The sequence below is a fragment of the Zonotrichia leucophrys genome, chromosome 1, assembly GCF_028769735.1.
Source record: "Zonotrichia leucophrys gambelii isolate GWCS_2022_RI chromosome 1, RI_Zleu_2.0, whole genome shotgun sequence".
Classification (NCBI taxonomy): domain Eukaryota; kingdom Metazoa; phylum Chordata; class Aves; order Passeriformes; family Passerellidae; genus Zonotrichia; species Zonotrichia leucophrys.
Genome location: NC_088169.1, coordinates 74571897 through 74585337, shown reverse-complemented (window position 1 = coordinate 74585337; position 13441 = coordinate 74571897). Strand labels below are relative to the sequence as shown.

Sequence of the window (13441 nt, the reverse complement as noted above, 5' to 3'; positions counted from 1 at the left end):
CATTTCCCCAAATATTCTACAGCATCCAGATAGTTTCTTGTTGAGTTTTTTATAGTTTCTTGCTGTCAAAAAAAAATTTCTTTATACACATATAAGTTACTGAATATTTTGTTCTACCTCTTCTTTCCTTACTGCTGACAACTATTTTCCCCTTTGAAAATTTAATTGTGTTCAGAGTCCGGTCAAAATTATTCTTTTTTATAAAGTTAAAAGCCAAAATTACTTCATGTCTCTTTTGCACCATCAGTTATTTGAGAGTCTTCCTAACTCAGCAATGATGCCATAGTATCATTGCCTTCCTCTTAGTGCAGGGTTAAATGTTTTTTTTTTTCCTTGTCTTTCATGAGCCTAAAAGTCGCTGGATCCACTTCACATTTCAGTCCTTCTGATTGTATCCCTACACATCCCTGTTATGCTCTAACATAGCTCTCTAATATCTTTCCTTTTCCTAATTTTGAGTGGATTATCATTCCTTCCATCAAACACTGTGCTGCCCACATCTGCCCAGCAGAAGGAACTGTGAAGGAACCCCACCCCAGCCCTAACCTTCCTGTAGGTCACTCCTCATTAGCAGCACAGGAATGAAAAGTATGAACTTTCCTCTGCCCTGAGTGGGGTTTTTGTTAATGCTGTATGACATTCATGGCCTAATTATGTGACTGGGCAACAGCCAGCACAGCAGCTGATTTGGTCTGCAGCATGCAGATAGCAGTACAACATTTGTAAATTCCAAGTCATAACATGTTTGTGGCATTTGAGAAACAGTTGCAAAATGCCAAAACTACTACTATTCCTTTCCCATTATAATGAGCAGGAAGATATATCAAACAGAGAACTATAATAGTATGATTTTGTTAACAGTTCTTAGTCTTCACTGCAGGCTGCAGATACCCAACTTTTCTAAGCCAACCAAATATTCCGAAGGTCAAACACTATGAATATTTATTTGCTAACTTCCAACTTGAAGACCTGCTTGTTCAAAAGGATTCTTTCCCAGTTCCAAACTCCCTACACATCTTTATATTCTTTGTATATTTTCTTAAAATGATAATCCATCAGGAAGACATCCTTTGTACGGATCCACTACCTATTCATGACTACTTGTCTCACTGGCCATTCATGGCTGCTAGAGTGAAATACAGTCAACCTCTGGTCAATACAAGCAAAAAAGAAAGGAGTAGGCCTTCAAATACAGGAATGTGCACTACATCATGGCAAAACCAAAGATTTTACCCAGAATTGCGACTACTCACTACATTTACCACAAAAGAGAACTCTCCAGCTTCAAATGGTGACTATGAATCAGTGGGAGAGTCAGACTTCCATACCTCCAAACAAAATAAAACTCTGAATTAATTCATTTCTTTAATCAAAGAATTGAAAGGAATCGAAATTTTCTGCCAGGCATGCTGTCAAACTGACAAAGTGACTCAGCGAGCAGAATAATTGGTCTGTAATGTGATTATATTTGGGGATTCAGGTTGGGATTTAAACATGCTGTTAAAGACTAAACTGAAATAACTGATTATTACAAAGTTGTCAGGCCTGCAGTTTTAAAAGGTCCTGCTGTCAGTCATTAAACAAGTGGGAACTCAGTGCAAAAAATAATTGGCTGCTGTGTCACCTTACTGGGGCTTCATTAGTAAATATCCTTAATAAGCTGATCCAGATGTGAAACACGGTTCCTGAGAAGGTGAGAGTGATAGTTCCTAGATTATTGCCCAAGACCTGTCCTCTTGCACAACAGACTCCTTTCATGAGGGGGAGACAATCAATAACCACACAGCCCATCTCCTATAAACAAACCCTCTCTCCAAGACACCAGCCATTAGGAAAGGGAGCAGCACATGTCTCTAAGGACTCCCCAGGATCAGGAGAACCAGCCTACTGAACTGAGAGTCAGCCATATACAGAGGAGCTAAGCACAATTCCATGCAGGAAAAGCACTCTGGTTGGCACCCTGAAAGACATACTGCAGTCAGTGTGTTACAGGGGAAACCAAAACCCAGCAAAACAAAAACAAAAAAAAGCAATGAAAACTGCATAGTCAGAAATCTTCTGTGAAGCAAAAACACTCAACCAGAAGTTGCACAAAGATGTCTGCATAAACCAAGTAATGCACATAGGGTAATTTAAGAAAATGAAACATCATAATTTTATTGCCCAAATAACGTAGACATGTGAAACACTACAGGGCCAGTAGCATCAGAACTGAGGAATCACACGATGATAAAAACCAGAGCAGAGCAGAGGGGCAGAATCACCTCCCTCACCCTGCTGGCCACACTATTTTTGATACATCCCAGGATACAACTGGCTTTCTGGGATGTGAGCACACAATGACCTTTTGCATCCAGTTTCTTATCCACCAGCACCACCACATCCTTCTTGGCCAGGCTGCTCTCTGTGACTTCTTTTCCCAGACTGTTCTTATGTCTGGGATTGCCCTGACCCAGAAGTAGCACTTAGACTTGTTGAAGCTCATGAGGTTCTCACGGGCCCACTTCTCAAGCTTGTCCAGCCCCACAGGATGGCATCCCATCCTTCTGTTGTGCCAACTGCACCACCCAGCTCACCTCTTGTACGTCCTCACAATCTTCTTGCATGTTTACACTTCCCAACATTAAAAAACAACCCAAGCTTTCTAGCAGTGCTGTTTTGTTAGGAAGAGATTCACTGACTTTTTTAAAGTTAATTATTTAATATGCCAGAATTATATTACTGCTCTCATCTACCTGTATTCCTGTTTGATTTGTGTAAAAAATACACTAAGGAAGACAACCACACAGTTTAACTGCAAGACTCTACTTGTTTTTCATTAGTGGAAATGAAGACAATAAAATCATCACAGACAGCAGTTCCCATCAAGATTTGATTTGGAAGCTTTGCACAGAAGCTAAAAATAAAAGACTGTGCAATCATAAATCATTTAAAACTGTGTTCATGGACAAAGAGCATTTCAAGGATGATGTGTCCAACTGAAGTTGATGGGATCCCAGGGATACAAAAGAAGATGGAATATGAGAGGGTTTTCTAGGTGCCCTAAGCAACCCAAATCCCACGTGCTGAGTTGGGGCAGGGCATGTGCAAAGGCTTGGGGGAAATTCACTTGGTCCAGAGAGACAATCAATAGATTCACAGCTGTCAGAGGGAGGGAGCTGTGTCTGTCAAAACCTTCAGACCACAAAGTTCACGTTTGTAAGGAGCTCTGAAGATCAAAGTCCTGCGGATTAAGATTTCCTTGGAGGATCCTATTCTCTTTTTTTCCACCTTAAAACAAAGTTTTTTGAAGTTTTTTATTTGATAGGAAGCATAAAATGCTATTTACTCACAGTCTTGCAGACAGCTATATACAGAGACAAGAACTACTCACACCAATGTCAGATGAATTCCATATCATCTGTTTCTGTTCTAATACTGGCCAAAGTATTTTTTGCTCTAAAGAAAAAATAATTCAAAAGCTTTCCACAGAAGACTACTCCTCAATAAAAGTGAGGAGCTTGTGAACAGGAACCTCTCCAGAAATCATGTGCTGTTTGTAAAAAGAGATAATGGCCACATTCTCTTTCCACTCTGCCTTCTGAAGCCTATCAAGTTGTTCAGGGCTTTTAAAACCCTGAATCTATGTTTTCATTACAGAAAATATTTTCCTCTGAGTTTTCAGGAATAATCAGTAGTATATGCTTTTAAATTCAACCAACCTGACTGTAAATCACAGCAAGAACTCATGGCACATAATTTCAACCAAGCCTCTCAAAACTCCTGCTGAGTAGTGGCCCTGCTCTGCCAATAGCAGAGGGCACAGCTTGCTTGGTGCTGTGAATTAGATCTGTGACCAAAACAATGCTGATAGGACACTAAAGATTGTCATATGGCTGAGCAGTGTTCTCACAACATCTCCTGTTTCTCCCTCTGCCCCCTCAGTGCTCTGAGTGTGCAAGAGCTGGGAAGGGACCCAGCCAAGCAAATTACCTGAATGAGAAAGGTGTAACAGCAAAGTCTGAATTTCAGGCCATTTTTTCCCAAAGGAAAACCAGAATATAATCCTGGATAATTATTCATTTCCATCTCACCTTTTACAGATGACACTAGATTCTGACTCTACTAAAGCAACTTTTCCTATTGCATTTGGTACTTGAGGTGCCCACAGCAGACACATCTGTAGCAAGAATAATGGGATCAGAAGTTGCAGCAAGCAACAGTCCAAGTGACAGCAGGGAAACAGTTTAGCAGGCGCACACAAATATTGCAGGGTGAACATGGATGTGGCACCAACTGCTAGTTGTTGCAATACAGAGTTGCTCCTTAACCTTGCACATGACTCAAGAGGGTGTAAAAAATAATTTAAAAGCATAAGTAGAATTCAAAATTGTCTCATCAAAATGAAAATAAAAAAGGTCTATAAAAAGGAAATTAAGTCAATAACAATAAGAGCAAGAACACAGACTTGGGTGTAATTTGCTATAATAGCAAACTGTTGACTTGAGAGCAGGAGAGGATCTGAAGTTTGCAGGGAGTCGGGGGCTTCACTATGTTGTAGTCTCCTCAAACAGGCAAACTGCACTGGGGGGGTGTGTGTGTGTGTGTGTCTGTGAACAGGAGGATATTCCACCAAGAATGGCAGCAACCTCTCGTTTCAGACACAGTGATAACAACTCTCTGAGATATCGCATCCACTCTCAAGACTTCCATCACATCCCATCTTAATGAACCAGAGAGACCCTAGAGCACAAAAGAATGAGAATAGACAAACATAACCTACAGGAAAACATTGAAAGAAAATGCACAGTTTAACCTGAAGACAAGAATTTGGAGACAGCCTAACTGCAGTCCTCAGACATGCAAAAGCAGCCTCTGAAGAATGAAATCACGTTTCACACATCTGTAACAGACAAGACAATAAATACTGAACTTGAATCATGGACAAATCAGATTAAATATAAGAAAACAAATGTTTCACTATGAAAAACAGATCAGGAATGCCAATATCACAAATGTACCTGAATTTCCCTTTGGATCAGCTAGATAAAATTAACTCCTGTCCTCCTCTGATTCTATGGATGCCACAAACCACTTATGAAAGGCTTAAGGCCTACTTAATACATTTTATAAATCCAGTATTAGCGGATGAAGTACATAAACAAGTAAAATAGTAATTTCTTTTACACACCTAAAACTACCTTCTCTTCATGGTAAAGGACATACTCTGACATGTTTAATGGTGTACAGCCCAGTGTAGCTCTTCCCGTGAAGCCTCAGCACTTGTTCCCTAAATGTAATCAGTGCATATCCCAATGCAGTTACACAGAGACCTGGACTGCTGGTGTATAACAAACAGGTGTATAAAAGCCATACCAGGCTTTGCACTTTTCCACTACATAACACTAGCAAATCCTCACTGCCAGCCATGGGAAAGAGTGATTCAGGCAATGACCAAGTATTGTAGTACAGACTGGTCAGTCTTAGTGGCTAAGAGGCTGACCCAGCCATTCCTAGAAAGTTCCTACTACGTCTTAGCAAGTGTTGCTAAGATGAGGTACCTAATGGAAGAGCAGCTTGGATAAGAAAATGAAAATCTAAGTCATGCAATGGCAGCCAGGAAAGAACAGCAAGGGACTGAAAGATCATAATGTTACCATTTCTGATTCAATTTGCCCATGTTAACTCTGAACTAAAAGCCTACATACCCAGTTCCACCTGGAGATGCCACAATCCATAAAGCCGTTATCATTGTTCATTGTTGTCTTTCATCTCACTGGCCTCCTGAACTGTGGAGTTCAAACATTAAAAGAGTTGTTCTACACTAAAAGGGAGAATATGGGAAGAGTTGGAAGAGCTGTAATGCTTTCAAACAACTACAAAGCCCACAGCTAAAACTGGCTATGAAACCACCTAGAGACATAAGAGATCACTTGGCATTCCCAAATGAAGCCCTGCAACCTGTGACAACAGGCAAGGGGAAGTTGTACAGTGGCAACTGTGTATTTATGCCCCATTACATACTTATCAGCTGTTCGCTGTTCATATCTTGTCTTACAATGCTGTTCCAAAACATTTTGACATTTGATATAAAATATCAGAACAAACATTTGATATAAAATATCAGAACAAAATAATATCTTAAACCATAGAAGAAAGAGCTGGGACAGACTTGGAAAAGTCATCTTGTCTGGTCTCAAAACCAAACTGTATCTATCTTTCATTTCAGATTTGGAGGTGACCAATAGCTGTGCATCAATGGCCAGAAATTGCAAACCAGAAAATCCTGAATAAAAACATTACCTCAACAATAGTGGCCCAAGAAGAAAACTTTCAACTTTATTCTAAAATGTTAATTGTGCTTGTGGGTTTTTGCTAAATTTGTTTTTAGTGCATGTATGCTCTAGGGTACTTGCTTTACAAAAGCTAAAAATTTAAAAATAATTAATTGATGCATTTTCAGTTCAAATACAGAACTTAAAAGTTGGCTCATCAGAGCAATTTCAGGCTGCCTGCTGCCGTCAGACCACATGTACAAAGGCACATGCTTGAGCACTTTTACAGCTACCCACACATGATGAGCTCAGACTGCTTTCTCTAACACAACCAATGTGTGAGATGTGCCTCTGTGTAGTGTTTGGGTCACAGCCAGGAGCAAGGGAGGGTAAAGATCCTTGTAGGTAAAGATGCTTTGCACTCTAGTATCTAGTCCTAGTTTACCCAGGATATTAAAGATCCAGTTTACAAAACAGCTACACTTAAAGCAAGAGTATAGCAGCCTGTGTTTCCATGACTTTTCATCTGTAGTCACTTAGAAAAACATACTTTAATGATAAAATGACAAATGCAGACAACAGGAAATGCTGAAGAAATTTCAACCTAAGAAAGAAGTCTCAGGGGATCCAGCAAAAGTTTTCTTCTTTCATGAGATACCAAGAGATTGGTGAACACCATAAGAATTACTATACATTTTAACACATTTTCCTTTCAGAAGAGTAGCAGCACCTATTACACAATCTTCTTGTAAAACAGGGCAAGACATGGATACAATCCAACACCTGTTAAATCACACCCGTAGATTCACTTGAAGAAAGAAAATCCTTCTCTTCCTTAGTCACACAAAAGAGCACATAGAAGCACATTTATAACAACATAAGAAATCAAGCTTCCACTCCCTGCTTTCCCTAAAGACATCTGAATTAATATTTTCTATCTCTTATTGCTAAAGAACAGATGAAAGAGGTCCATTTAAAATTTTTTAGTATTTATAAGGACTGAAGTCTAAGCACACCATGCCTTCCAAAAGTGCCCTAACAAGCTGTTTACTGTCCCAGCCTCATGAATATCTAGAGATACTTATGAGGAGGAATAGCTTAACCTGACAATACACTTTTCTGGTCTGTGACCAATTATGACAAGATATTCTTCTCAGCGTATGTGGTAAACACAGCCTCCCATTTTGAAAACTTCTAAAAGGGTAAGAAACATCTTCCTGTATCACTAGCTTGAGTTACTCTTATCCCATATTTCAGAGTCCTTTCCAAACAATACCAGTAGTTTTGTAGTTTTGCTGAAAGCAGAATAATAAAATATGCATGGACCATGAGTCAGAGGATTTCTCTACACACAAGTTGGATATTCTTTGTGAAACACAGCACTTCCCTTGAGGAAAACAAATTCTGAGTGAAGTGATGTAAGAAGAATTCCATTTCCAGTACAGCTTTGGATAAAGACTTTTCCACAGCCTTAAAAGACAGTCACCTCTGCTGCTTCCAGCTATCATCCCAGGAGGCAGATGAGACTGAAGGCTACATATGCTTTCAGAGAAAGCAATTTTTAGTCATGCTATATACCACCAAAGACTGTGCTTTAGCTAAATTTGGTTCAGCATTGCTACATTCTAAGCAACTACTAGCAGTTACCATTTCACATCCTGTTTGCTAAGCAGTCTTCCCAACAGCCTAAGGAGAACACTAGAACTGTCCCTTTATCCACAGCTTGCTGGTGAACAGGTGTAAATCAGATATTAGATCACTACAATCATCATCAAAGCTTACTTTTAAGTTACTTCTCTTGCAGTGGCACCACTTGACAAAGATCCTACAGAAAATTCACAACACAGCAGATTCCTATCTCTACCATATTTACTTGTCAAAATGTGGCAGTGGGGCAAGAACAAGGAAAGCACCACATCTTCAGCAAAGCTGCCAAAGACCACCAAGGGACTATAAATAAACACCTATTCAACTCTGTAATATTTAGTATCCATTTCTTAATCTGAGCAGTTCACAATAGTTAACAGAGCTGTACAGAGCAATAGTTCAGAAGAAAAAGAACAGGAAGCACACTGAGGCACTTACACAAAGCCTTAACCTCTCCTATGCCAAGGGCCTTCCGCCTTCCACTGTTTGCAGCCTTTCCCTGGAGCACTGCAGCCTCCTGTTCACAAGTCTGCATCCCTTCCCTTGTGCTGCTGTATTGTTTCTATCCATGTCCTTCTGTCCTTGTCTCCTGTTCTCCTTGTTCTCCCAGCTCCCTACCTGCAAAGTCTAAGCCTGCTATGTTAGGGTTTCCATAGGAAGTGGTGGACACTGATGCAAGAATCATCCTTTCCCCACCTCACACTTCCCTACCCTCATTTCATATCTTTTACACAAAAGAAAAAAACAAAATCTAAAAAAAAAATAAATGGTGGAAGTGGTCCTTGAAGCAGATGCAGGCATTTCCTAGTGACATCCACACTTAACAATCAACTAACATGCAACTCTTGCCTCTGGTCACAGCATGCTTCAACCAGCTCTAACAGCATCACAAGCAGGGATTTTGAGCTGGTCGTGATGAAAACTATTAGGGCAAAGTACTACCAAAAACCACCTGTGGCATGAGAGGGGACACCCAGGGGAGAAGAGTCACCTGGGGAGATCCCTGTGATGATTTTCTTCTTTGCTGGCCATCAGAGAGCGTGTTCCCTTGAGATTCTTCTTTCACTATTACCAAAAGTAACTGTAAGTATTAAAGCTGTCATTTGCCATCAGCTATGGACTGTCTCATTATCCTTTGTGCTTGAAAAACACTACTTCATATTGAAAGAAAGTACAAAAAATTGCATTCATTCTTGTGCGGGGGGGCAACAGCAGGTTCATCAATCACATTCTCTGTGAATGTTTGTCTTAGTGCAATGACCTCAATTTAAAGACCACAAGGACACAAAATCAGAAGACTATTTTCTGTACAATTTACTTCTGTAGCAATGTATCTGTATTAATCAAAATGTTCTTAACATGTACACCATTTTTGACAAAAGTTCACTATGATAATTAAGCACTGGCTTAATACAATATAAAAAATATCAGTTGTCTCAAATATTATAAAACCTCCAAAAGCAAAAGTTACATTTTTAAGAACTCAAATGGCCACATGGATATTATCCTTCTGGCTCAGTTGAAAAAGGAAAAAGTAAACTCACTGTACAAATATGGTTTCTCAGGCTTGCAGGTACATGTGATCCAGCGTCCAAAACTGAAACAGATCATCAGGAATTAACCGATATCCTATATTTTAAAATACATTAGCCACACATAACACATTGGTGTTATTCCTAAAATTTGAAGTATCCTTTAGGGTAATTCATGGCTTATATAGTCCTTGACTTCAGGTTGTTCTCATTCTTTCTTTTTGGTGAAGTCATATGGTTTCCACCACTGTGCAAACTGCAACACCTTTTTCCGCTGCTCCTCAAAGTTCTGTCTGATTCCTTTTCTCCAGAGCCGTGGTTCCAAGTCCAGCATGCCACCAATAATTTCCTTTGCAAGTAAAAGTAAGATAGATAATGAAAAATGCAAAATTACCATACTACTTAACACTATCTTATCATGGAATGAAGAAATATGTATTTTCAAATTATGAGATAGTCCATTTTCTTCAAGTGCTAATTAAAACTTAAAATTCTGAAAAATATACCAATTTAAACACAGAACTGCAGTTGTTAGATGGTTGCCTCAGCAAAATTCTTGTAAGCACAGCACGCTGATGTACTGCTTAAATGTCCTAACATTACAAGACTGTTAATGCATTAGTGCATTTGTGATTAAGTTAAGTCCAGAGAAAGAAAGCTGCCCACTGTGCTGTTTCTAGTGTTATATTTCTCCCCCAATTTCTCCCATGTTTTTGCAACACCAACCCTTTAAAAAATGTTTTCTGTGATATAGTAAAGACAAGAAGAGTTTATTACAGCTCTCCCTGTACATACATTTTACACTATACATACCATGAGTAGCAGTTTAACCACACGAGGATTTTAGTAGTCGTCTGTATGTGTATGCACAGTAATTCATACAAGCAGGTGCCAGTGCACCTATGTATCAATACTATGGCCATGAAAATTCTTAAGTAGATGTAAGTATATAAGATTATATACCCATCATTTCAAATATCAGCAGTTCAGATCAAATTTAAAGAAACACCAGTTTAGAATCACAATCTCACTATCAGCTAGTGAAAAAATCATCTACTTCATTAAACCAGCCAAGTTACAATGACTCATCAAGAAAAGACAGATAATAAACTCAGATAGGGAACATCAAAGTAATTGTTCTGGCAACATCTTGCTTTAATTACTTAAATTTTCCAAAACAGACTATAATTGGTAAATTAATCTTCTACATAACAATACCTTTCCAAAGTAATGAGGGAAACTGTGTTGATCTTCAATCACATGAGCAAATCCTCCCTGAAGGCCAAAGTCCACAGAAAAGTACGGCAACCCTTTAGGAACCTACACATGCAAAGTCACATTTTCAGATGTTTAACAATCATTGCTGGCATTTAGTCAACCTCTGCACAGGAGAATGAATCTGAACATGGTTTTGCAGTTTTATAGTACCATGTGTTATTTTAAACTACCTCTCAAACCAACTACATGTAGGATAAAACTGCAATAGAGAAAAAGTAAAGCCAGCAGGTAAGGGAAAAGCACAATTTACAGCAACTGGACAAAAAGACACTGAAGAAAGGATAACTGGATGGCAGAACTTCCAGAGGCCACAGCTGGAATAGCAGGTAAGAGATGGGGACACCAGGCAGCAGTGTGCACAGTGGGCAAATGCCTCCCTGACTCCACATCTATGAATTACATAAGTTTAACAGAAATTTTAAGATAACCACTAGCAAGCTGCATTTATTAAAGATGTTGACTTTGGTCAACATTCCTGTGGTAACAGGAAATATTTACCCTGGAAAAAAACTGACTCTCAGGGAGAAGGGGAAACACCTTTTTAAACAACAGATTACCAGAAACCCCCTCTATGTGAATGGACAGATATTATCCTTAGCTTGCCAAATCAGACAATAATTCTGTCAGCCTGCAGGAGAGATGCTGGGTATCTGCCACAACAAAGACCCGCCAGTCTAACAGAAGTGGATCCATTTATTGCTACAGTACTGCAAATAATTTCTGCTGTTTCACTGCAACAATTTATTTTTCACTCCTTTAATTGCTGAGGACATTCCTATACAGGTAAGATTTACAAAGCTTCCAATCCATAAGCATTTCCTCTGCTACACTCCAAATAACCATACAACTTTCTGGAGGAGTGTTCAATCTATTGCTTGAAATACTGACTCTAAATTAAGACTTAATACAGAGGAGCAATGTAGCAAAGCAAGAAACATTTAACACTTTAAATGGACTTTAAAAAATCATTAAATAAGGAAAAATGGGTTGCCAGGTGATACCTTAAAGAAAAGGTCAGCTTTGTCTTATTTCTCACAATTTCTGCACACAATCCCCCCACTAGGTGATGTCTCAGCCACGTCTGACCTTCTAGCCAGGTACCACCATCTCCCAATACAACTCCCCAAATTCCCAAACCTCAGCTCAGTCTCTAAGCCGCACCCTCCGATCTTTCAGAAGCCTACAGACATTTCTTACCCAACAATAATGTTAAAATCACACAACTGCGTAACAATTCATGTTCAGCTACATTGTATTACTGTAAAGAACTGTCCTGACTTAATCTGAAAACTGGCCTACCTTCAATAAATATATAATAGTCACAAAAATGTAAGGCTATATAACACACATCTTCCAGCTCAATATTAAAAGGACAGAACAATCTTTGAACCTAACCAATCCAGCATTATTCCTTTCATATTTGTTTATATAAAGATGTTTCATCTCGGTATCCAGGAGACAGAGAGGGTACTGTTCCCTTGTTTTACAAAAAAAAAAAGCTTCATAATGCTATTTATATTTTCATTTCATAAACTTAGCAACAGAAACAGCTGTTCTAGGTTAATGAAAAGGACAAATCATATTTGTTTCAGGAAAGTAATTTGCAAATCTTTGATCTACCTTAATTCTTAAAGTTAATCAAGAAGATTATGCCAGTATATGTCCTCAAAGTGTCAGCTTTGTTCTCAACTAATGCTGGCAGCTTAGTCCACCAATTGTTGAAATAAATGGGAATCTTTTCCCTAATGTCAGTTAAGAGTGCAGACTGGTAATTCTCCTCATACCTATGCCATCCTCTGATGCACTAATCTAATTGTGGTCCCTTTCTTCTCTCTTTGAAACAGTTAATAATGGAAAAATGTTAGAAGAATTTGATGATAAATTCAGGATACAAAACACTTCATTACTTACAGATTTCCGAATGTCTTTTGAAGAAAGATCAATTAACTTCTTGTTCATGGACCACTCTTCATCAGACTCCATTATAGCTTTCTGTAAAATTATTTCATCTACAGGTGAAAACAGTCCTTCACAGCAAATAAAGAACTAACAGTAGTGAAGTACATTGCAGAAGGGCAAGTAACAATACTTCTTAACAAATTAACTTTATTTTTCGTAACTTGTCTCATTTCCACAAGCTGTTTTATAAAGACATTATATAGTATCTTCAGACCCACCCAATTCAGGTCCTCTGTTTCTTTATTTTAATTTGAGTTTTGCTTGACACAAGTTTCAAAGTAAAGGTCACATTCTCTTTTTACTTACCCCATACAAAACCTCTTATGAATTCATTACACTAAATTAGCCTTTTCCTATTTTAAACACTAAGAGAAGAATCCAGCTTAGAAGGATGATTGTCCTTAAAAACCCACAGCTGACTCTATATTCCCCATAGTATGGAATTGGGTATATTGTAGGGTAGGTACCTTTAAATTTCATTTGCAGTGCATTTTAATGGTAGATACTTCCAAAATAAATGACATTGCATTAAATCTTGTTCCTTCTCTTTCCTTGAGTATTCAAAGAAAACACAAGTTATACCAGCACCTGAAGCACAGCAGTCAGATCTGACAGGTGAAAGGTTTCAAATGTGGTAAAAGTTACTTTATTGTTGTTCACCATACTGCTGCCCCACTTCATCAAAACCTAATCACATTATTTTCAGAAAGCATAAATAGTATTTCAAAAATCAAATAAAATAATTTACTTATAAAAGGAAAATAATGAGTC

General features: G+C 38.5%; 1 protein-coding gene across 1 annotated transcript in view; it reads right to left on the bottom strand.

The window, feature by feature from the left end:
* Positions 1 to 9203: 9203 nt before the first annotated feature.
* Positions 9204 to 13441, bottom strand: part of CWF19L2 (CWF19 like cell cycle control factor 2) — a 60669-nt gene continuing 56431 nt past the window's right edge. Inside the window, exons 16-18 of the mRNA XM_064718243.1 lie at positions 12623 to 12703; positions 10652 to 10753; positions 9204 to 9782 (exon numbers count right to left, since the gene is read on the bottom strand). Coding sequence (XP_064574313.1) covers positions 9642 to 9782; positions 10652 to 10753; positions 12623 to 12703 — 324 coding nt within the window. The 3' untranslated portion in view covers positions 9204 to 9641. The remainder of the gene's footprint in view (positions 9783 to 10651; positions 10754 to 12622; positions 12704 to 13441) is intronic.